At 46.9% G+C, this 26,091-nt stretch overlaps 1 protein-coding gene across 1 annotated transcript in view; it reads right to left on the reverse strand.

Moving 5' to 3' along the window:
- Positions 1 to 26,091, reverse strand: part of ATP10A (ATPase phospholipid transporting 10A (putative)) — a 181,647-nt gene that overhangs the window by 75,557 nt on the left and 79,999 nt on the right. The window contains 1 exon segment of the mRNA XM_051822233.2: positions 16,716 to 16,920. Within this exon segment, the coding sequence (XP_051678193.2) occupies positions 16,716 to 16,920 (205 nt within the window).

Consider the following 26,091-nt stretch of genomic DNA (forward strand, 5'->3'; position numbering starts at 1 on the left):
AATGATTTCAGCTGCCCTGAACTTCTTGCCCTCACTTGAAACACAACCTTATCACCAAGGATAGCTCAGCCTATCATTCCATACCTGTCATATGGACTCCACCTCTGGCCTTACCAGTGCCAAGAGTTAGCAGCTCCCACCTGCTAATGGCAGAGGGCTATTATTGGGCCCAGCAAATCGGTGCCTTTGGGCATACAGTACTTAGGAAAAGGCAGGGCAACACACTTGAGGCTGTTAAACCTCCTCTGCACTTGGCCTGCTGAATGCTTGCTTGCAAGAAAAACACTGAATGTAAATTCAGGTTTGCTTCTAGATGGTTTTCCCCTTGTAAAATGGTCCTGCAATTGGAGGCAGAGGGCTCTCCAGGGGCACTGGCAGCAAACACAGGGCACTGCATATGCTGAGCTCAGCACCTCAGGCAGACTGGGGGCTTTGTGCACAGGCTGGGTTTAACAGCCACTAGCACAGTAAGTCAATACCCTCCACTCCTCTGTGCAATAGCTAGGGATAAGAGCAATATGCGACAGTGACAAGGGGTTCCCTTTAAAAATCAGAACTCATGAGCCCTCTAGGGTTGGCTGTGTCCTACAAGCTCCAGTTTCCTTGCACTTGGAAAGCTCAGGTTAGAGCTACAGACTGTTCCACAGCCCACAGCCCAGATCTCTGCCCGAGGGGAACTCCTGAGGCTGTTAAATTCCTCACTGCAGTGTTGAGGCCGCCCTGCCCTGTGCATGGGGGTCAGGTCACTTGGGAGGTCCTGGGCAAAGAAAAGCTCACCCAGACTCCTCTTTCTGAGAACTCACTTGGAGCTGAGAGCTCAGAGCCTTGGGTAGTTCTCACTCTCCAGCCATATTTTGAACTTCTGCAGCTCTGTGGACCTGCTACACCCAAGGCACTGCAACCAACTTTAGACAGATTTATTGGATTTATTACCAGGTGCTTCTGTACAAAGAAGCAAAGCTTTCTTCCTTTAACTTCAAATATGGGTGCCAGTCCTTCTTCCCTTCCTCCAGTGGCCAGTCTACCAACTCTTTGGTAACACAGCCTTTCAGTGACAGCAGCAGCAGTGATGAGAACAGCCACCCAAAAGTACCCACTGCCCACCAGGCGCTGTGCTAAACACAGGTGAGAAGAGCTGACATTGTTCCCATTTTGCAGATGCTGAAACTGAGCCCAGAGGAATCAAGTAACTTTCTTGGGTCACAAGGTAGCAAGTGCAGGAGGCAGATCCCAGAGCCTGCTCTCAGCACTGCACAGCAGTGACCCCATGTCTTCCAGCACTGTGCTGTGACCAGGCCTGCCCAGGTTTCTCTTCCTCAGACCTGACATCCCCAGGCTCCTGGTGGCTCCACCAGCATCTTCCTCTCCAGGCCCGGGGCAGTGGCCTACATACCCTGAAGCAGGTCTTTCCTCTGGGCCAAGAGGAAGCAATGAGAAAGGCCAGACTCCGCCATGGCAAGCGAAGGGCAGGAAGCCAGGACGCCACACACAAGCCGTGGGAGGTGCACTTCTATTTTGGCTACATATGGACCATAGACTGCAGCACAGAGTCTGGTTTTCCAGCTGCCTGGGATTTTTTTCCCAGGCAATCTTGGTGCGGGAAGGGGGGTGGCAGTGCTCAGCCACACTGAGGAACTGCAAACCTAGACACTCCCTCCACCCTCGTGAAGTACAGGAGGGGTGGCCGGGAGCTCAGGAGGCTTGGGTTTGCATCTCCCATCTCTGCCCAGTCAACAGCTCAGACCCCTCAACCTTGAGGGAAGGTTTTTTTTTTCCCTGTTTAATCACGGTGCTTGGTAACTATAACTGCTTAATAGATCTGAGAGGATGAGCCTCTGGGTGCCAGAAAACCTGGCAATTAGGCCGGCGCCGCGGCTCACTAGGCTAATCCTCCACCTAGCGGCGCTGGCATACCAGGTTCTAGTCCCGGTCAGGGCGCCGGATTCTTTCCTGGTTGCCCCTCTTCCAGGCCAGCTCTCTGCTGTGGCCAGGGAGTGCAATGGAGGATGGCCCAAGTCCTTGGGCCCTGCACCCCATGGGAGACCAGGAGAAGCACCTGACTCCTGCCTTCGGATCAGCGCGGTGCGCCGGCCGCAACGCGCCAGCCATGGTGGCCATTGGAGGGTGAACCAACGGCAAAAGGAAGACTTTCTCTGTCTCTCTCTCACTGTCCACTCTGCCTGTCAAAAAGAAAGAAAGAAAGAAAGAAAGAAAGAAAGAAAGAAAGAAAGAAAGAAAGAAAGAAAGAAAGAAAGAAAGAAAGAAAGAAAGAAAGAAAGAAAGAAAGAAAGAAAGAAAGAAAACCTGGCAACTGCCCCTCTGGCCAGCTCCAGCAGCACCCCGACCAGCACCCACCCCACCCCGCCGCACCTCGTTATGGCCTTTCCTTGAGCAAGTGGGAGAAGGGAGGGTGGAAAATGAACAGGCAGTAAGGACCAAGGTCTAGGTGAATATATGGTGGAGGTATCCCTAAATGTGTCAGGGTACCACACTAACGTAAAGTCCCAAGGCAAGGCCATAGTGGCAGCCTGTGAACCCAGGTGCTCCATGTGCCTGGCAGGGCTGTGACTCCATGGAAACATCACAGCCCCAGACCCCAACAGCCACGGGAAGACCCTCAAGACCACCTCTCCCAACGGCGGTGGGGCTATGGAGAGGCCCAGGCCCCATCGGTGCCAGAGCAGACTCCAGCCTCCACTTTCTCCACTCTGTTCAGTGTCTGTGCGGGACTGCAGAGCGTGTACCCTGCCTTGGTCCAACCTCGTGGAACGCAGACAGCTGTAAGTGGAATACAGACAGCTATAGGTGCAATCAGCATGCCCCAGGCCCTGAAAACACCCTACCAATAATCCAGGAGAGTTTTTCCAGCACTTTAAAGCAGTGGGACCTTTTTTCTTCAAACAAAATCTTAAGTGCTGTGCATATACAAAATGTGTGCATCTTGTATGAACTTTAAACAGTTCATGGAAAAAGGAAGTGAAAGATTTCATTTTAGCACAAAAAAAAGTCTTGACATCTATGTATGCAAAAGGTCTTCAAAAAGTTGATGAAAAAAAATTGTATTATGGAAAAACCATTCATGGATTTATGGAGTTGTTTTTCTGTGGACTTTTATGAAAGGTCTAATCACAGCAAAAATGACTTCTTCTGCTTAAAATGAAACCAAATGTCTTCTTACCCAGCATGTCACTGGAGTCGTGCCACAGGTGTGGACTCAGAGACACAGGCTTGCAGCTGGGCCTGGTGTGGGTGGTTCAGGCCATGGGGACTTGGGAGCCCCCACTCCCGTCCCCACCCGCGGTGCCCACATCCAGGTCAAGCCCTTGTGTTTCCAAACTACCTCTCAGAAGACCTTGCTGTTTATGACCTATATAAAGCAAGTGCTGACTCCTTTTACAAAGAAAACCAAACAGGGAACAGGAAAAACACAAGATATCATTTCCAATGGAAATTACATTTTCCTTGAAGGAAACTCTAAGATCAAAAAGAGATTTTCATCAAGATTTTAAATGTCTCCTTACACTGTTTTTCAAGAAAATACTTCATAGAAAGAGTTAATGCTCTGATTATTAATACCTTAAGGGAACCCTATTAAAATGATTGACGTCTGTCTCATAGTAAAAGTCTTGCTCCTTCTGACCCACTCTCTTTCATGGAGTTTTTGATACATAACAAATGCACATTCTATCAATCAGCATCCTACATGGCTGCAGCCAATCAGAGAAGAAGCCATCCTGCTATTGTGCTTTGACCTTTGGCCCACTTATCAGGGCCATAAATCCATCAAGAGAAAGCATTTTTCTCCCACGGAAGGCACAGAGAACTGAAATTCAGGGAAACTGTCTGACTTGAGATGACCACCGAGATAATGCTACCAGTTAGGGTGAATTCTGCCCCCCATTAATTACAGCATGTAACTTACTATGGACACAAGGCCTTTAAAGGGGTTATGGAGTTAAAATGAGGTTGCAGAGGTGGGCCTTAATCCAGTATGACTGGTGTATTACATGAAGAGAAGATGAGGGCACAGGCACACACAGAGGGAGGACCATGTGAGGCCACAGGGAGAAGGCACCATCTACAAGACAAGGAGAGAGGCTTCAGGAGAAACCAAGCCTGCCGAGACCTTGATCTTGGAGTTCCAGCCTCCAGAATTGTGGGGAAAGAGGTTTTTGGGAAGCCTTGCCACTGGTAGCGTTTCGTTACAGCAACCTCAGCAAACTGATATGAAGGGTCTTCAAAGAATTCATAGAAAGGCCAGCGCCGTGGCTCACTAGGCTAATCCTCCGACTATAAAGCCAGCACCCCGGGTTCTAGTCCCAGTTGGGGCGCCGGATTCTGTCCCAGTTGCCCCTCTTCCAGGCCAGCTCTCTGCTGTGGCCCAGGAAGGCAGTGGAGGATGGCCCAAGTGCTTGGGCCCTGCACCCACATGGGAGACCAGGAGGAAGCACCTGGCTCCTGGCTTTGGATCGGCGCAGTGCGATTTGGGGAGTGAACCAACGGAAGGAAGACCTTTCTCTCTGTCTCTCTGTCACACTAACTCTACCTGTCAAAAAAAAAAAAAAAAAAAAAAGAGTTCATGGAAGACATGTATTATGGAAAAGCTATGCATAGGTTTCACAATTTTTTGCACAGAAATAAACTTATCTTTTTATTCCAGCTTTCCTCGAACGTTCTAAAGCATGTTTTATGCGCACATTTAACACATGCTCTATCCTTAGCTTGAGAACAGCCTTGTATCAGCTTCGTATAACTGTAAACAAGTCCCTGATGCAGGCTAAGTGTGTAAGAAGGTTATTTAGCTCACAGTTTTGGAGGCTCAGCATCCCAGATCAACCAGCTGGCCCCTTTGGCTTCGCCTTCATAAGGCAGCGGATGGTGTCCCATATGTAGGAACAAGTGGCCACATCTCAAACAGGAAGCAGAGACAGCTGAGTGTGGCCAGGCTTTCTCCTCAAGAGAGCCACCTTAATGCCTTTGTAAGGGAGGGCCCTGGGTGACTTAAGGATCTCCCACTAGACCTCAGAACCAGCCTGGCACCACAGTGCCACCTGGGGGACCAAGCCTCTAACACATGGGCCCTTGGGGACAGTCAAACCACATCAAACCACAGCAGGCCCTACAAAGCCTTTAGGCACCTCTGCCTGAGGACTCCAGCTGTGACGTCCCCCAGAGGTTGGACTGAAAAGTCAGCTGGTATCTCCATTCACAGGCTCCTCCTGAACAGAACCAGAAGTGAGCTGGGCTCAGTGTACAGTGCTGGGCCCCAAGGCCAGGCAGCTGGAATTTGAGGGGTAGGACATCACTGGGGCTGATTCCAGACAGCTCTTCCTCCTGGCTCTGATGTAAGTAAGTCAATCTTCCTTCCCTGGTTTCTCGGGAGGTTTTCCGTGGGATGGGGGAGTGAGCTCCTCAGTGCTTGCTCCCCATGGATGGCAGTGCATCTGTTTCATGGGAATAATGGCACCTGTCTTGGAGGTGTCAGGAGAATTAAATGAAGTGAGCGCATGGGCAAGCACAACAGGGGCCCTGGCACACAGGAAGCCTTTGGAGGGGTCAGCTACCCCTGCCACCCCAAGACGGGGAAAGGGCTCATCGTTCTCACAGGAGGGTTTAGGCTTTCTGAACAGTGACACAGAGCTGCCTCCAACTCCAGGTTCCGGGTTGTGCCTGCCCTTTGATGTCTTACTGAAAGCGATTTGGAGGCAGCTTGAGCTTTCCCTAAACAACCCATCTCCCACGGAATGGTGGCCCAGGGACCACGCAGCAAGGTGAAGAGCTCCCTGCTTGTTGACGTCCCAGACCTTGTAGCTTTCATTTCTGGGGCTTGAAGTGAGCAGTCTGACGTCAGCTTCAGAACCCAGCCCTGCCGCCACAGCCTTTCTCTGCCCACTTCCAGCCTTGAAACACCCAAGAAGGGTTTCTGTGGCCTTAGCAGGTCTCACAGCCAAGGTGCAGACGTCAACCCCAGAGTCACTCCTCACAGAATTTCCTGTCTGGTCCTCAAGGCTCCAAAACCTTGATAAAGGCCGGATGAGTTAACCAACTATTTGAAGTTTTATCCAAAACAAACCAAGGTCTGGAATCCTTTGAAGTCGGCCTTCTTCACGTACAAATGAAAGGGCAGGTTTTCAGTCGATGACAGGTGGCACTACTGCAGTTGGTCCTGACAGGTGAGAGAGCCAGCATGGGCCCAATTCTTAACAGATGCAACCCAGCTGGACAAACCTAAGCACTTGCTCTCTGAAAGCTGAGGGGGACCACTTCTAATCACCTGCAATGCCACCCACACTTCTGGGCCTTTGCTATCAGGGTGCTGAAAATGGACTGGCTAAAGACAATTTTTTTTTTCAGCCTAATTTCAATGTAGTTAAAACTCTCATGGGGGCCCAGTAAATCCCTTCTTCAGAACAAGGGTCATTCATTAGCAATTGTGAAAAAGCCCTGAAATAATTTCAGTATCAAACCCACCTGAGATGGCAGGAAGTGCAGTTCTGTCTGCACCCCAAGTAGATCCCCAACTAGGGAAGCGTATTTTTCTAAGTCAAGTTCCTGTTTTCCTCAAAGGCTGGCTCCCTTCTCAGGCCTGGCTGGTGTTGCTTGTGCTAGCTATGAAAGTGCAAACATGTCCATGAATCTGCTTCCATTTCTCTCACTGCTGGATGAGTGCAATTCTAAAAAGCACAACACCAAAATTAGAACCAAAATACCGCCTTCCCATTTGAGGTGCACGTGCAAATGGAAAGCATTGTAGGACTTCCCCAGGAACTCTGGATGAAATGGGGAAACAGACTCCTACAAATTTGGAAACAAAATTAGGACAACAAAGAATTCAAAAGACTGCAGAGACCAGGGAGTGGCAAGCAGGCTCCTGTTGTACACTGCGGACACAGAGAAATTTCCTCTTGTTGGACATTCTGCTCATAAAACACGTACAAGGGAAATGACACCAGGCACAGGCCCTCCATCAAGGGGACGGAGTGTTCCAGAGTCCATCACAGACACTATACCTGCCTGATGCTGTCAACAAAGACCCTGAAGGCTCTACATTCCCCAGAGCCTTCTGTTCTCTTGCAGATCAACCTGTTTCTAGAACAGTACACTTAGCCTAGAAAAGAATATTTCTCCTCTGAAGTAAGCGTTATCACTTAGTTTTCTTTCTTCTTTGGAATATACACATACTTGCACATACACAGACATGTTCATATACATGCTCACGTGCATATACACACAAACATACATGAGTACATGAAACCTCACACTGCAAGCAGGTGTTTCAGCTACTGATTAAGCCAAAGATCAGGATGTCCGCATCCCATATGGGAGTGCCGGGTTTGAGTAGCAGGTCGGCTCCCGATTTCAGCTTCCTGCTAATATTGAGGCAGCAAGTGGAGCCTCGAGTAGTTGAGTTCTTGCCACTCACAGGGCAGACCTGGATTGAGTTCTGGATCCCAGCTTCAGTCTGGCTCAGAACCAGCCATTGTGTGCATACTGACGGCGAATTAGTGGATGAAAGTGCTCTCTGCTTCTCAAATCAAGAAGAAGAAGGAAAAACAAAGTGAAATATGTTTGCAGATTCAACTACATTTAAGAAAGCTGAAATTCGATTAAATGCCCCTAGATTTTTTTTTCAATGAAAATCTAAAGAGAAAAATACTGTATCACATTGCATGCTAACAAATTGAATAAAGATCTTTTATTGCTTTAGTTGTCTTTTTATCCTACAATAAAAAATAATCACTTCTAGGCATATCAGAAAAGTGAGGTTAAATGTACACAACAAAATTTCAAGTTTATATATATAAAATCTTTTTGTAAAGGACTTAAGCTTAGCCCAAAACTTCGTGGCATTCTTTTTCCTTGAGATCAGAGCACTTTACTTTCTGTGAGTGACGATTTGATAGATCACAGATTCAAAGCAAAAACCACGGCAAGGCCACCAGAACTAAAACCAAACAAATCCTAGTACAATCAAACTTACATTCTCCCATGAAGCAAACACCTTGGATATTACAACACCTGGAATGCTTCCAATGATTGTATCACCCACCCAGCTGAATTTCTTTGAATAACCACACTTGCTGGAATTAAAATTTTAATCTAAACAGAGTTATCGTATCACTCAAGTAATTTTTCTCTTTCCTGTTCCATATTTAATATCCATCCAGAGAATTATGATTGTTAAATCTTGAGAATGAAAATGTCCCACAGTATAAATTATGAGTGTGTTAACTAGACTTCAATATATAAAAGAAAACCATGAATCTTTCTGCAAAGGCTTACTATTGACCAATCCAATTAACATACCCCGAGCCAGCTGTCTTTGTTTCCCAAACAGATGACAGATTATGTTGCCTCTTGCTCAATTCCATGACAGAGAATATAGCTAAATTTAATTAAAGACTAACAACTTGAAAAGTTTAATGGAAAAGAAACTTTGGTACAAGAACCACTTGGCAAATTATACTTTTCCACCTTGAGTTTTCCTGTGGTGGAGATAATTTTGGGGACATGTGTAGGCAGAAATTTAAAAAAAAGTCTCCTACAAATTTGAAATTTTAAAGTAGTTTTCCGAGAAACTTGAATTCTGAAAAGCAACTCTGGGCCAGACTGACTCTCCTCTGTGGATAGTCACAGCCTGACTGCATCTGGCACCCAAGGCTGCTGTTGGGAACAGGGACAACACACACACAAAAAGTAGAGACAAAGTCACATCACTGCCTTAGAATCAGAGAGGATTTGATCATAATGATAGGACTAAGAGCCAAAGGGAGCACATAAACAAGACTAGTGTCTGCAAATACTAGCTGATAGAATAAAAAAGGGAGAGATCGATCCAACATGGGAAGCGAGATACACAGCAGACCCATAGAATGGCAGATGTCCTAAACAGCACTCCGCCCTCAGAATCAGCCCTTAAGGCACGTGGATCTGGCTGAAAAGCCCATGAGAGTACTTCAGGCATGGAAAGCCAAGACACTCTGGGGAAAAAAACAAACAAACAAACAAACAAACAAAAAAAAAAAAAACACAAAAAAAAACAAAAACAAAACCACACCTAAATGAAAGATCTCTGTGAGTGAGATCCCAGTGGAAAGAACAGGTCATCAAAGAAGGAGGTACCTTTCTCTGAAGGGAGGAGAGAACTTCCACTTTGACTACGACCTTGTCTAAATATGATCAGAGTTGGTGAACTCAGAAGGCTTCCATAGCCTTGGCAACTCATGACAAGAGCCTAGGGAGATTACTGATGCCATAAACAAGAGTGTCAATTTGCTAAGTCAACAACAGGAGTCACTGTGCACTTACTCCTCATGTAGGATCTCTGTCCTTAGTGTGCTGTACATTGTGATTTAATGCTATAACTAGTAATCAAACAGTATTTTTCACTTTGTGTTTCTATGTGGGTGCAAACTGTTGAAATCTTTACTTAATGTATGCTAAACTGATCTTCTGTATATAAAGAGAATTGAAAATGAATCTTGATGTGAATGGAAGGGGGAGGGAGAGGGAAAGGGGAGGGTTGCGGGTGGGAGGGAATTTATGAGGGGGGAAGCCATTGTAATTCATAAGCTGTACTTTGGAAATTTATATTCATTAAATAAAAGTTAAAAAAAAAAAGAATCAGAGAGGGTCTGGATGTTAGGAATGATTAGTGCCCCGGTGGAAGCCTGAAAGAGTGGCTGACACTGAGACCTATGTATCCTGGGTCTGTCCCTGTAAAACAGAAGGCCTATTGCAATCTACTGCAGTGAAAGGTAAGTGAGTGTGGCCCCTCCAGGGGAAAAGATCCTACTGTTCTGTGCTCACCTGTCTTGCGAGGGAAGACTATTTCAGTACTTGCCCCTTAACTGCCAAAGTGAGACCGTGGAAAAGGGAGGTGACTAGCGTCCCTCTTCTAAAGTAGTGCTTCTCACTCTTTTCTACTCTAGGAAAGTTTCCCTACCTGTTTCCTTATTTGGAACACACACCAGCATGCATACACAACATGCACACAAACCTTGGAAGAGTGCGGGACAGCTTTTCCTGCAGGCCTAACAATTACTGTGCTAAACAGGGCTATACAAATGGCCTGCGGGTATAGCTGGAAATGTGGGCAGTTATCCAACAGGTCCACCCAAGAGACACACTACTGGGACTTATTTTCTCAGTAAACTCATCATTACGGAAGTCACCTCCTGGACGGCTCTTCCCCATAGGCAGATCTGTCCGATGGGTCTGTTCCCTCCAGCTGTTCCGCAGCTGTTCTCCCACCCGCCACTGAGATTCCGGTATTCACCTAACATTCCATGTCCCTATTTCTACTGTACCATTTGCTCTTCCTACCTCATTTACTTATTTACATATATCATACAAGCCCCACGGAGGGAAAGGGGTCTCCTAATTTTGATCGGTGCACTGTTCAAGACATAATAGATTCTCAGTAAATATCTGTTGCATAAATTTAAAAAATTGCAAAAATGAATCTCAAAGACGGATTTTTTTACTAAACATATCAGCCTAGGGAGCTCCTAATTCTGTAGAAATGGCTACAAATGTGAAGAGAGGCAAGGTTTCAGGTCTGACTGTGCTATGAACACTAGTGGAAGCCCAGAGCAACAGGGGAGACCTGCCTGTGGGAAAGTGCTATGCCAACTCCGTAGGTGAGAAAACCTACTCGCTGCCCCCCAACCGTGACTGAGGGCTGGGTAAGGGGAGGAGGTATCCTGAGAGGAACTCCTGGCTCCACTTATCCTATTTCTTGCCTATAAAATGATATGGGGGCAGATGTTTAACTCAGCAGTTAAAACAACTGATGACTAGATAGAGAAAATGAGTGTATACATATATATATATGTAATATATATACACATACATATGATGGAGTATTACTCAGCCATAAAACAGAATGAAATCCTGACATCTGCAAAAAAATGGATGCAACTGGGTATCACTACCACGTTTTCTCTTAATATATAGAGTTCTCTTAATATAATAATAACTCATTAATATATAGAGTTTCTCTTAATCTATAGAGTATGAAAAAAAGAGTATAATATCTGTTATCCTAACATTTTACATATTTTTTCTTTTTTAAGGGGTAAGAGTTGTAACTTGTCTTGTTGATGGTTATGCGTTTTACAAAACATTCTAAAATTCCTTCTGGAAATTAGAAGACACCAGTTGAGATGTTCATGTTCCATATCACAGTGTCTGGCTTTGATTCGCAGCCCAGGGTTCTGCTCCTGAAGAATCTGGGAGGCAGAAAGTGATGGTTCAAGTGCTGGATGCCTGCCATCCATGTGGGAGACCTGGACCGAGTCTCCAGCTCCTGACTGTGGTCTGGCCTGGCCCTGGCCATCGTGGACATTTGGGGAGTGAGCCAGCTGCTTCGCAAATAAAAAAAAAATACACTGTGTTGTAATCATTATCTCCCAGGATTTATTTTTTAGAACGTTTGAAATTGTCTTAGAAACGTGTGCTCTGCTATGAGAGCTACTGCAAGGTCAGGCGCTCAGGAGGGCTGAACACATGTCAGTTATTGTCCTTAGATGCAATGACTGACATTGAGGTTCCTCTCTTCTTTCTTGAATGGTGTCATTCAGCTCCACCTTTAAATCAAATATTTATCTTCAATTCCCGATATCTAAGTTTCCTTAGCCAGGAACTCAATGGCTGAGTGATTTAATGTCCCAGAGCCATGACTGGTGCCTTAGCCTTCAATCCAAGGTCTGGCTGGGTCATGTCCTCTGCCTCCTGTTTCTCTGAGTAACCTCTAGACTATAAAATTTAGGCAATGCTCCTCCCTAAATACAACTCTATTTCCACTTTGAGATATCTTCTGGCCTGTGACGTTGCCCGAGACCCCTGGCACCCTACCTCTCTCCATCCCAGCCTTCAGAAAGCGCTTCAGGCCCCTCTTTCTGGAAGCCTCCATGGCCCTCACAGTACAATGGACTTGACCTTGTGGATGGCTGCGTCCCTGTAACAGGAAGCCCTGGAACTTCTCCCTGCTCAACACAGGACATCAGCTGATGAACAGGTTTGAATCCTCCAGCTACTGTTCCTGTTGACTTAAATGACTAGACCTGACAGCACGTGCATCACAAAGCTCATTTCTTAGTATCCCAACCGAACAAGCACTTCCTAAGTGGACTTTCATTCTGAAAATGGAGAAGTTAAATTTTGCCTTGTCGGTAGAGGGTGCCAGAGGGGGGTAGAGAAGGGAGGGGCTGGCCTTCAGGTGGAAGGTGTGTGGTGTGTGTTGGGGGAGATAGATATTTATTCTCCACTGCCTGACCCCTCTAGAACTTTCTCTGTGTTCCAGTGCAGGCTAGTCAGGAGCACAGGCAGTATGGGTCCTATCCCAGCCTGGGATCTGCTCCCTGCACCTTCTTCAGGGCCCCCCAGCCTCAGAAGCTGGGGCTTTAGGGTGCTGGCTCTCTAGAGAGTAAGAGTATTTAACAACTGTGGGATCCACGGCCATACACTAAGGGTGGCTTCCCCAGCCCTGGCTCCAGGCGTGCTGACTTGGCTCCTGGCATCTGGCAGGTTGTTAGGCATGGCCTCACCCTGTGGATAGCTGCAAGGTGTCCAGTACGTTCCTGCAGGGCAGCCCCTGTAGTTTTTCTGGTATCCTAGGAGCCACGGCCGTGCCCCTTCCCTGAGTAAGGAGCACCTGTCTCTCTCAGACCCAGGGGTGTGGCTGTCCTTTGCACTGGCTCTTCTTTATTCTTCAGGGTCGCTGTTGCTTCTTACTCCCAATCTCCCAGTAAGAGTCTTTTAGATCAAATTTGCCCTCATTGAATCACATGTGCTTCTGTCTCTGGACTGGACCTTGGTGGATACTTCCAGGTCCTGCACTAACGCCAAGGTAATCTCTGATTCCTGCCCTATGTTTTTCAATTCTCTTCTAGTTTGAGTTTTTCTAGGGGCCAGCACTTTCACCTGATCAGTTATCTGGCAGAAAACTACTGCTTTGTAGCTAACACAGAACAGCACGGATAGATCACTATCATTTCTTCCTTATCTGAGACTTGCTAACTCTACTTCATGAAGAATTCACTGAAGTACAGAGTACTTAAGTGTTCTTGGCATTGGCACACTGCAGTTAGAATCCTGATTTTTCAGCTCCTGGCCTATGAGAAGCAGGCGATGTAGTGCCTTTCTTTTCCAAGGAGTGGTTCAAATATTTGAGAATAATAATGCATGAAAGGGGATTCAGGGCCGGCGCCGTGGCTCACTAGGCTAATCCTCTGCCTGTGGTGCCGGCACACCGAGTTCTAGTCCCAGTCGGGGCACCAGATTCTGTCCCGGTTGCCCCTCTTCCAGGCCAGCTCTCTGCTGTGGCCCGGGAGTGCAGTGCTTGGGCCCTGCACCTGCAAGGGAGACCAGTAGAAGCACCTGGCTCCTGCCTTCGGATCAGCGCGGTACACCGGCCGCGGCGGCCATTGGAGAGTTAACCAACGGTAAAGGAAGACCTTTCTCTCTGTCTCTCTCTCTCACTGTCCACTCTGTCTGTCAAAAAAGGGGGGGGGGGATTCAGGTACTAGACACATGTGTGTGGACATTTAGGGGAAAGAAAAAAGGAAAATCAAGCAGGAAGTGAAAAATATACACCAATAACAAGGAGCAGATTGCACTGCACATTGAAGAACTTTGGGGCTGACAAAGCAGCTTTCTTCTTGAAGTCAGATTTGTTTGGTTTGAATTATGGGCGTTTTGACGACGTTACAACTCTGCTCTAGTCACCTCCTCAGGCATTCACGGGTCCCCCAGGAGGGTGACACAAGCTGTGTCTGTTTGCGGCCCTTGAGGTTCAAACACTCCACTTGCAGACGATGTGTTTACGTTAAAGCATGCTGAGCTTGGAAGTACTGCAGCCGTTTGTGGGGGGAAGCCGGTGAGGGAGGATTTCAGACACCATCGAGTTCAGAAGTTGGAAAAGATTAGAAGGCAGGATAGGAAACCAGGAAGTTAACTCTTGAGAACTGACCACTGACCAAGGAGATGATGTAGGCAGGCAGAGAGGATAAAATTGATTAGGTTTGTGAGCTGGAAGACCACGCCTTCACCACGCCCCTGTGTGATCTCATGCCCCTACCTGACCCCACCTGTACGCCTATCTGCCAATCAGGCTACGTGACTACGCCCCTTTGGAAGTGACTAAAAGGCCTGGAACACTGCGGGCCCTTTCCTTGTTGCCTGTGCCTTTGGCACAGCCTCTTGGTCTCTGCCTTCGCTTCGCTACTCGTGTTAAGCTACCTGTGGCCACTTATGACCATACGCTTGCTCCACGTGGCTCCTGGCCTGCTCTCTGCTTGGTATGGACCCAGCTTAGCCTCTAGACTTCTCTTTCTCCCCTAAATAAAGCCCTCAGTCTCCTGCACATTTCTCTCACTGAATCAAATCCTTAGAAACTTACCATGTTGTCTTCTCTATTTGAGCCAGTATTCGGAATTCCTCTCTGAATACATGGCAAGAGCCCACAACATTATTAATATTGAACAATGATTAGTAAGCAGGATGGTGTCAGAGACAGTCCTGAGGCTGTGGCCTTCCCAGCACCCCAGGCATGGGCAGGCTGCTCTGAGGTTCTCACATTTCTCCACATTTTCCACACAGGAGTTCCACCAGCCAGCTATCCACATACTTTCACTTACGTGCACAGAGGCGTTCCTGGAGGAGGGTGACATTGGAGCCCTGTAGCCCCCCCCCCCCAATCTCTCCCTAACTCTGTGATGAGATCATGAGAACTGGGAAGGGGACACTGTCCCACTGCAGGTTTCAGTGCTAGTTCTAGGGCCCTGGGTACTTTAGTGTCTTGAGACTGGGGCAAGCCTGGTAGAGAAGCCTGGGAGTGTGGCCCACTCTCCCAACAAGCCCACTCTCTTACTTAAGGCAACAGGTGCACACATAGGCCTGGGTGAGGCAGAGGGCAGGGCCCACATTCATTACCAAAAGCAGTGCTGGGCCTCTGGGACTCCCTGACAAAGGCTGTCCCCAGCTCTCCAGAGAATTTGTTTAAAGACATATACTATGAAACCATTACTTTAGATGCATTGATTTTGAACAGCCCTTGCCTTGACTATCAAGGAACAATAGTGTTTGTTTATCTGTCTGGTTTTGATTTTTTCCTTCATACTAATTGATGAACTCTCTACTTAGTGAAGGGTTAGTTTTAGGAGTATAAAAATTAACTGAAAAATTGATCTCTGTAAAAAATAAGAATGGGAATGGAAGAGGAGGAGGAAGGAAGGCAGGCGTATGGGTGGGTGGGAGGTGGGGGGAAGAAGCATCATGTTCTCAAGCCTGTATATATCAAATGCAGGAAGTTGCATTCCTTAAAAAATGAAATTTTAAAAAATATACTAATATCAATTTTTATGTATGCTTTGCATTCCTGTAAAAAACACTGAAGGCAGCTTCCTAAAATACACTTAACACAAAAGGAAGGTTAAAAATAAAATAAATGAGGAAGTAGGGGTGGAGACAAGGAGGTAGAATGGCAAGTCGGGGGCTTGTCACATGGTGAGAGAGTTGTAGCAGTGAGGCTGAGATGGCCACTAACCAGGGCAGGCTAGGCAGCCCACAGGGTGCAGAACCTGCCTGGCATTCTGTAAGGGTACACAGGCACGTTCACCTATGATGGTGATGAGACATGCGTGGCCACGTCACGGGCCAAAGGCAGATGCTATCCCCCAAAAATGCTACCCCGTGAAACTAATGCTAATCCCCCAAAACGCCAACAGTGCCTTCTTGGGATTCACAACCTGCAAAATGAAGCCAACTGCTCCAGAGAAACTGATGGATCCTAAGGCCAGAGAGAACTTTTTCCTGAAGGAGATCATGGTGTGTGTGGAGTGGGGAGTGAGCCCCGAATGTCAGATGAAGAAAATCCTCTGTGGCATCCTCCCTGTGAATGCAGGACTCAGTCCCTTGGACCACTTCTTAAAGCATCCTTCTGTATGGGCTGATAGCCAGATCTCCAAGGCATGACTCAGACAGGCAACCTAGGGCAGGGCAGGGTTAGGAGAAGAGGGCCTGACCGAGAGTCTGTATTGCTTCTAGACACCACCTGGTCTCTGAGGCTCAGGCCACTCTGATTTTACTTGAAATTAGCATGGTGCAACCTCTGCCGACCTGGAGAGGAGCAGCCCTCCCTTCCTCACCTAGGTATGGACTGAAGGTCAAGGACCCCGAAGGAATTTGTATTTTCTGGCTGCAAGTCTTGTGTGGGAGTGCAGTGGTCAGATCCAACTTCCCTTCCTCCTCCTCACCCCTGGTCCTGCTGCGTGGTGGCTGGTGAGCATCTAAAGCAGAAAGCAGTTACTGAAGACCTAATGCTGAACTCAGAGACTCCCTTGTGGAGAAAATCTTCCAGAGCTACCCTCTGGGAACAGGCATTGCTTCTGCTAGTTGCCATTCAGTGAACCGGCACAGTAGCTCATAATGCCAACTGTTGTAACTGTCCCTTGTACCTTTGCAGGGGCTCCAAACACTGTCCTGAGACAGTGTGTTAAGCGGAAATCAGAATCAGAAACAGTTGAGGGCTGCTCACCATGGTCCAGGTTGGTCATGCACGTGGGGAGATGGGAGTTCTCTTAGCCCCTTTGATCTGTCTGGTGGGAGAAGTAGCCTGGCCTGACCGAGGGGTAGATACAAGGGGTGTGATGCTCAGGGCTGGCATGGGAGTTCACGTGGGCTGTGACCCCTTGGCAACTCAGTTCACTTACCAGCTCTGAGAAGCCACGCACCACCTGCCGCCGCTTCAGGTTGGTCTCTCCGTCCAGGTTGGCGGTCTCAATGTGGCACAGCCCATCCGGGTCACTGGACGAGAGCAACAGAATGTCTGCAGGGATGATCTCATTGCAGCGAAGTTGCACAAAGTCTCCCACGCGGATTTCTTTCCAGAATCGGTTCACGTACTTCTTCTCTTCCCTGGTAAAGAGAGCTTGGTTAACAAGACTGGCAAGAGCTTGGCCAAGGTTGAATTTGGATGACAGCTCACTTAATAATTCTTTGTATTTTTGTTGAAAATGCCCATAAGAAAAAGGTGTATTAGAAAGAAAATTCGTAAAGGTCACATATTGCTTCACTCTATTTGAAATGTCCCGAATAGGCAAATCTGTAGAGACAGAAGAAGAGTTAGCGGCTGCCAAGAGCTAGGACGAGGGGAGGTGGGGAATAACTGATAATGGGTAGGAGTTTCCTTCTAGGGTGATGAAAATGTTCTGGAACCAGCAGTGCTGAGGGCCGGACAACACTGTGAGTACACTAACCACTGCTGAATTGTTCATTGGGAAATTGGAAATGGTTCCAGTGACCACTCCTAGGTATATACCCCAAAGAACCAAAAGCAAGCACTTGCAAGCCAGTGTTCATCATAGCTTTATTCAAAACTGAAAGGTGGAAGACATCCAAAGTGACATCAACAGACAAATGGATAGATGTCGCATTTGTGCATAATAGTATGGCTATTCAGTCATACAAAGGAATTCTATAATACACAGGGACCCTGAAAACATTGTGCTAAATGAAACAAGCCTTTCACAGAAGCACAAACATTGCAGGATTACACTTACATGAGCTCCTCCTGAATAGGCCAATAATTCACAGAAACAGAAAGTAGATTAGAAGTTACCAAGAACCAGGGGAGGCAGATTAGGAGTTATCATTTGATCAATTCAGAGTTACTGTCTGAGATGATAGAAAAATTTTGGAAATAAATAGTGGTGACAGTTAAAAAACACCATGAGTATAATTAGTGTCATTGAATTGTATACTTAACAGTGGTTAAAGTGGCAAATTTTATGTTACGTGTGTTTTATCATAATAAAACAATAACGGGGCTAGTGTTGTGGCATGATGGGCAATGCTGGCATCCCATATGGGCACCAGTTCGAGACCCAGCTGCTCCACTTCCAATCCAGCTCCCTGACAATGCACCCGGGAAAACACCGGAGGATGGCCTAAGTGCTTGGGCCCCTGCATCCACGTGAGAGATCCAAAAGAAGCTCTGGGATCCTGGCTTCGGCCTGGCTCAGCCCCAGCCATTGCAGCCATTTGGGGAGTGGACCAACAGGAATCTCTCTTTCTCGCTTTCTCTCTCTCTCTCTGTTTCTCCCTCTCTCTGTAACTCTGCCTTTCAAACAAATAAATAAATATTTGAAAAAAATAGCATCATTAAAACACTTTTTTAGAAAATGGGTTAAATCAGCAGTCAGTGTTTGCAGTACATGGCTTTGTATATATTAACTCCTGAGCAAGGAGATGACAAATGTTTTTGTTTCCTGGAGTTACTAATGGTTTTTCTCCCAGTTTCTCTGTCACATGTGTGATACGTGTGTGTGTGTGTACACACACTATTTATCTATCCATCTATCTATCTGCCTGTCCATCTACATAGTTGACATTAACTTCATCCTCCAAAACCCCTCTTTGTTATCAGCCACTCGCCATTTAGCCATGGGAAACTGTACTTAAATTCCAACGATCCAACATGGGAAGCGAGATACACAGCAGACCCATAGAATGGCAGATGTCCTAAACAGCACTCTGGCCTCAGAATCAGCCCTTAAGGCACGTGGATCTGGCTGAAAAGCCCATGAGAGTACTTCAGGCATGGAAAGCCAAGACACTCTGGGGAAAAAACAAAACAAAACAAAAACAAAAACAAACAAACAAACAAAACACACCTAAATGAAAGATCTCTGTGAGTGAGATCCCAGTGGAAAGAATAGGTCATCAAAGAAGGAGGTACCTTTCTCTGAAGGGAGAACTTCCACTTTGACTACGACCTTGTCTAAATATGATCAGAGTTGGTGAACTCAGAAGGCTTCCATAGCCTTGGCAACTCATGACAAGAGCCTAGGGTGATTACTGATGCCATAAACAAGAGTGTCAATTTGTTAAGTCAACAACAGGAGTCACTGTGCTCTTACTCCTCATGTAGGATCTCTGTCCTTAGTGTGCTGTACATTGAGATTTAATGCTATAACTAGCACTCAAACAGTATTTTTCACTTTGTGTTTCTATGTGGGTGCAAACTGTTGAAATCTTTATGTAATACATGCTGAACTTATCTTCTGTATATAAAGAGAATTGAAAATGAATCTTGATATGAATGGAAGGGGGAGGGAGAGGGAAAGGGGAGGGTTGCGGGTGGGAGGGAAGTTATGGCGGGGGGAAGCCATTGTAATCCATAAGCTGTACTTTGGAAATTTATATTCATTAAATAAATGTTAAAAAAAAATTCCAACAGGTCAACAAATCACTTGGCAGTGAGGAATATAGGCATGTGGGATCCTTGATCCCTGCTCCACCTTTGAGCAAATCTCTTTTCAGTTCATTGTTCTCTGCAGAACAGAGCAGACAGCAGGAACATCCTCAGCGCATTCAAGATGAAGCAGAGAACATCAACTACTTAGAACTACGAGCGACATATTCGGCTGTCAAGATCTGCTGGTTGCTATCGTATGCATTTAGATGAAAATGGTATTTGCAGATTCCTTCTCTAGACTTTTTAACCCTGGAAAAATATATCACTTAGTCCTATAAAGTCTAGTTTTAAAAGATCCTTGAAGACAACTTTGACCATCTTCAAATATGTAGAGCAACATAATTTGTTTTAACATGACATGTTGTACGAAGAAATCACATCAAGAAATTCTCTGGGTGACACTGTTGAGAAAAAGGCACTAAAAACACATCCCATTAAGCATAGCTCCTTACAGGTCCTCCCATCTGCCCATGAAACCCCACTCCTATCCTGAGTTCCTAGAGAGGATGAGGCAGCAAGTCTGGGTCTCAGGTGAACCAGGTTAGCCTCATCCATCAGACTACTGAGCACTGGGAAGGGTGCAGGGTTTAAAGGGCTAGGAAGCCACCCACCAATGTTTCCACTTCTATTTTATTCCAAGGTGTGGATCTCAGGGAATCTCTGGCATCTTCAAGGGGCTTCCGGCCATCAGTTGCTCCAGATGCTGTAAGTATCTCCTTCCCTTTTAAGCCTCTGTTTTTTGGCACTTGTCTAACTCAAGATCCACAACCAATACATACAAAACACAGGTCTGGACAGTGCAGGGAGAGCAAAGATAATGTAAATATTCAGCTTCTGTCCTCAAAACTAATGCATGGCAAGACACAACCACTAGACAATGACCCTGGAGTCTTAGATGTGGCCACAAATTTACGTCAACCCATCACTCCCTACAAGCATGTTTCAAAGCTGTGTCACTACCTGGGACCAACCCTACTGCCTGCTGGCCAATAGGCCCCACCACGGTTACCCCAGGGAAATTCCAGGCCCAGTGGTCATGGCCAAGCCCTGACCCATCATATCTTAGCCCCAGGGTCGGCTGGCTCTCCGACAAGGCAACCAAGTGGCAGTGAGGGGCAGGAATTTGGCGCAGAGGTTAAGATGTCACTGGGATGCCTGCATCCCATATCAGAGTGCTTGGATTTGGGTTCTGGCTCTGCTCCCAGTTCCAGCTTCCTGCTAACGTTCACCCTGGGAGGCAGCAGTGACAGCGCAAGCAATGGGATGGTGCAACCATGGGAGGCACACTTTGAGTTCCTGGCTTCTATTTATGCCCTGGCCCAGCTCTGGCTGTTGCAGGCATTCAGGTAATTAACCAGTGGATGGGAGTTCTCTGTTTCTGATGATGATGTCTCTGCTTTTTAAGTAAACATATAAAGAAGTAGTAGTATCACCTGCTTTCTTGCTTACTGCCAAACTGTCTGACCTCTTCCTGGCATAGGGGCAGACAGCCTTGAGGTCTGACATATTAAAATATTCCAACCACGTTTCTATTTCCTTTTCCAAAGATCAGACCTTGACTTTATATCACTGTTAAGATTAACTTTTTAGACTTTCTTCCTTATTGTGGCCATTTGTTGAGTTCCTAAAGAAAGTACAAAGCAATGTGAAAGGGCCTTTGAAAGAAAGTTTCCAAAGATAACTCATTGTTGCCATAGAGGAGGGCAGCATTTACCCAGGAGTCAGTGGAGCAGCTGAGGTGCCACAGGGCTCCTCAGGACAACAATCATGACCATGGGGAGGGGACAGAGAAACACAGTTCCTAGGCCCTGCAGCACTAAGTGTTTATGCTAACTACATTCCAGTTATAAACCTCATCAAAAATAAGGCTGGTTTCCATCTGCTTTGTAATCATAAAGTATTAGCTCCACCTGGAACATGTTTTTAGGCAGTAATTTCAGAGCAGAATTTCCCCAAAACCTCTTGAGACCACTCAGTTTCCCACTCTTGAGACCAAGCAACAGGGGTGCTATGTGGAGACCTTGGTCCACAGTGGGTGGGAGGGCCACATAGGCTATGGAAAGTCACATGAGCAAAATCAGGCTCCACGAGGCCTGAAGGTTGAACACTGGCTCCTGAAACACACACACACACACACACACACACACACACACACAACTACTCAGGCCACAAGAATTCATAGTGAGCTGGCCCCTGGAGAACCCAGACTCAGAAACCATTTGTGGAGGGGCAGCATGATGGAGCTGCCTTGCTATGTCCAAATCCAAAGGAAGAAGATTCCCCATTGAGGCTCAAAATCCTGTCAACTCTTTCAAGCTGGGGCACCTGGCGCTGAATCTGGCCTACCCCAACCCTACCACGTCCCAGCATGCTGCATTTCTACTATTATTTTGTATTTTTTTAATAATCCATTCATCTAGCTATTTATTGGGAGTACAATATTTAATTGCTATTTTGCCAGTCTTTTCTGGTGTTTTCTAAATTGTGTGCCCTCCTCAGAATTCATATGCTAAAACACTAAGCACCAGGCCCTAAGAATGTGACTATCTTTAGAGATGAGTTCTTCACAGAGGTAATTAAATAAATTAAAATAAGGCAAGAAGCATGGGCCTTAATCCAATATGACTGGTGTCTTTGCAAGAAGAAGAGACACCAGGATTGTGCACACATACGGAGGAGAGGCCATGAGAGCACACAGCACAGAAGCAGCCAAGGAGAGAGCCTCAGAAGGAGCAAACCCTGCCAGCACTTGGAACTTGGACTTCCAGCTTCCAGGTCACTGAGCATGGTGTGATGTTCAGGTGGACAGGACATGTGACCATTCTTCTGCACTGGAAAAGTCCCCAGGGGGTGCAGTACTCCAGGGCCACCCTGCAAATGCCCTTGTTCTAACCCTACCCAGGCAAATGCCTGCATTCCTCTGGGGACCACAGGCTCTTGTGAGATGGGTTGCATTTTCTGCCATGGCAAGGCTTAAAAAAGTCACAGTTCTCAATACAACAGGGTGCACTGACAACAATTTTAGGAAGTGCCTCTAGTTAGTTTACCCACTTGATATTCCTTCCAAGGACAGGTGCTACCCCCACGTGGTTGCAGGATTGTGAGACAGCCTCAGTATCCCCACGTCTGGCTTACAGGCCCAAGCAAGGACTCCTGAGTGAAGTGGGCCTACTGGTGTGGTGGAGTCATTTCTGGGGATGGAACCAAGGAGACCCATCAATAGATTATGAGCTGAACAATAGGGAGACCGACCAGGGTGCCAACCCACCCATGTGAGCCCTGTAAGTCTGAGTTGAACATCAGAATCAACGAGGTGTAAGAGGGCAAGTGGGTCATGGGACCAGGGCCAGAGGGTGCAACCCTACCATCAGTCAGCAAGAGAATGGAGTATCTGACTGTCTTAGTCCCTTTTCTGTTGCTATAACTGAGTACGGCAGACTGGGTAATTTATAAAGAACAAAGGTTTATTCAGTTTGTGGTACTGGAGGTTGGGGAGGTCCAAGGTCAAGGGGTTGCATCCGGTGAGGGCCTTCATGCTGGTGAGGACTCTGCAGAGTCCCGGGGCAGTGCACAGTTTCACGTGGTACAAGGGGCACACACTAAAGACAGAGCCAAACTGGCTTTTACAACAGATCCACTCTTGAGATCACCTATGAACCTATGAATCCATGACTGAATGAAGCCATTCATGAGCGCACAGTCCTAATCCCCGCTTAATACCTCGCAAGGCGGATTACGTTTCAGCCTGAGCTTCTAGGGGGACATGCAAACCACGGCACAGACCTTCCTGCACAAAGAGCTGAGTTCTTCGAGAGCTTCGTGAGTTGACAAGAAGACGCCGACCCTCCAGCCCTGGCCAGAGCCTTGACCTCAGTCTAGTGAGACCCTGTGCAGGGGACCCAGCTAACCTGTTCCCCGTCTCTGACCCACAGAGACCACGAAGAGGACGTCTGTGAGGGCTGTACTACTGCGTTTGTAGTGATTTGTTACTCAGCAACAGAAGAGTACACACCGTTTCCATTTCCTGCACGGCTGCAGCGGTTTCTCAGCTACGCAGCAAATGAGAAACGCCCTCGGCACTTCGGTTTACAACGTCCCCATCCAAGAGAGGCTCCTTCGCAAGAAAGACTGCATTGCAAGCATGCTTAACATCCAAATGGGCTTCTCTCTGCGAAGTCACATTCACAGCGTGTGAGTGGAGTATAAAAATGAAGAAAACTTGGAAAACGTGAAGTCTTAGGACATGAGCGGTTTCGGAGATGAGTAAACACTTGCAGGGCACCTGGTGACTCCACCGGAATGACAACTAACTCTTCCCATCAGCCTCAATTTCCTGCTCAGGATTCCCAGAGTCCAAATCCTCACTTGATCCATGAGTTCAGAGGGGGTTGGTGGAAAGGGTGTGGTATTTCTGAGACCAAAAACAAACACGAGGAGATAGTGAAGAAATGTCTTGTTTGAAAGATGTAGTTAAAGACCCAGGCACAGCAGGTATTTCCTAGAAACACCAAAGGCCACCTTCCCTCCAGACTGGAAGTGGACAGCCCAACCCTGCCACTGGTCAGCAGGTGTCTCTCTGACAGCCACTTCACTTCTTGGCCTCTGTGTGCTCAGCGGCCATGCTGAGGCCATTAAGTAGATGATGTCCAAGGTCTGTTACCAGGATAAGGGGCAGCTTCCAAGATTAGTGTTCATCTTTTCTGAGCAAAACTGCCTACATTTTAGAATCAGCCACACTGAGCCTTACGGTTCTTATCCGAGCCTTATTTGTGCAAAACAGCACAATGCAAGGGTGAAAGGATAAGGGAATGTTATAATTAGAATGACCAGGGGGTGTGTAAGGACAATCAGGAAAAAGAAAAAACAAATTAAAGTGTCTTAATTCATCATTTTGGGACATTTGTTTAGACTGAATTAAACTACTATTACTCGTTATGTTTCCAAGATTATTAAGTAATTAATTTCCCAAGAGGGGATGGCTGACTTGTGGAATTTGAAACCATTGCCTTAACCAACTGAAAACATGCTTTTGACCAGGAAACTGCTATGACTATTCTGTAGCATAAGGAAGGGTTTAAGGATTACTGCTCAGAAATGTGTTGTTAATGCTTTATGTCTTGAAACACATCACAGTCTGTACTGTTCAAGTGTCCGTATCACTTCTGGTGTCACCACAATGTATACATGAACCAGTCCAAAATGGGGAATATAAAGTTTTATTTCCTATAACCAAACAAACTTTCATGAAAATAGAAAAAAAAAAGAAAAAATCTTCAAGAAATGAACAAATTGTTCTTTTATTTTTAATGCATTGTTTCTGAGTGGATTTGCATTTGTGTTATTTGGCTACAATTTTCCCTAACAGCAAAGGGATACAATGTTTCTTAAGGTGGGGACACATTCCAGCTTCACCTGCAAGCAACTAACACCCCTGGAGACCGACTTCCATTCCAGAAAGTTCCATCCCAGAACAGTCACAGCCAACAGTCGGAATGGCACTGCCCATGCTCTCTGTCCCAGCCTGTGTGTTCAGGACAGTTTCACTTGCAAGAATCTTTCTGGGCTGGATGCAAAGATGCAAGAGGAAGACACACCCTCATTTCTGATTCTACACACAGCGAGTCATTCTCCATCGTGACGCGACAGGATCTCTCGAGTTTAGTGGCGCTGCCGTCAACACAAAGCAGGGGCGGGTGATGGTGCCGCCCACACGTCCTGCAGTGTCCACGAGACACCACAGATGCACACAAGCATCCGCTGTGCTTCGCAGAGCGTCTCACAGCCAGAGACACCAACTCAGGAGACGAACGAGAAGCTTCATCTGTCTGTTAACCCACATTCACATTTGGTTTTCTTACCCTCAGACTATCTAACCACTTTGTGTGGCCACACTGTACTGCACACTTTGTCATGTTCCTAAAATGTTCGTGTGATGGAACCCCAGATAGTCTTCACAGCTACTCATAGGACTCCCCCCTACCCCAGCCCACGATGTACACCACACACCCACAGCTTCAGGGGCAGGGGCGGAATGGGGCTACCAGGACGGCCCATCTCACTGCCCACCCCCCACCTTGCTTTCTCTCCCTTTATAGTCGTCCCTCCTCCACAAAGAGAATGAGTCTTGGGTCAGAATGGGCAGGGCAGAAAGTGAAGAAGGCAGGAGATGAAGGTTTTTAAGACTGAGAAGTAAAACTTTTGAAGAACAATTAACAAGGTGAGAGGATGAACATCCCTATTGATTAGGCAACCAGGGAGTACTTCCCAGGTGAGGAGGCATTTGAACCAGTTCTGAAGGGTGAGAAAAACCTTAGTTTAACCCAAATCCCTCCCTACCTCTGAGGGACTACCTAAAGAGTAGAATTGATTTAGGACAAGGTTGGAAGGGTGTGTGTTAAAATAGAAGATAAACCAGGGCCAGGCCCACAGCTGTTCTCAAAGGCCAGTTCATGGTTAGGAGATTCTGAAAGAGACAAAGTGCAAGATTGGCTGAGCAGACAACTAAGAAGGTCAGATAAGGAGCCCAGGGCTGCAAAGTGGGACACCACCAACCTCAACCAGGCACGTGGTCTGCTTTGAGAAGGGACAGAGAGTCCAACCATGAGCAACTTTGCGTTCTAGAAGCTTGCAGACATGGATAGCTTGGAAAGCAAAGGAAGACAGAGGTACAAGTTTGGGGCTCCAGGGCACAGAGGTGACTGGAGCCCGCATCACTGAGAGCAGCAGGACAAAGCGTTGGGATGGGGGGTAAGGGGCGATGGCCAAGGCAGAGCTGTGAGCTCAGCACAGACTCTACAGGGTGAGGAAGCAGTGAGGTGGGGAAGCCAAAG

This window comes from Oryctolagus cuniculus, chromosome 12 (assembly GCF_964237555.1).
Source record: "Oryctolagus cuniculus chromosome 12, mOryCun1.1, whole genome shotgun sequence".
NCBI lineage: Eukaryota > Metazoa > Chordata > Mammalia > Lagomorpha > Leporidae > Oryctolagus > Oryctolagus cuniculus.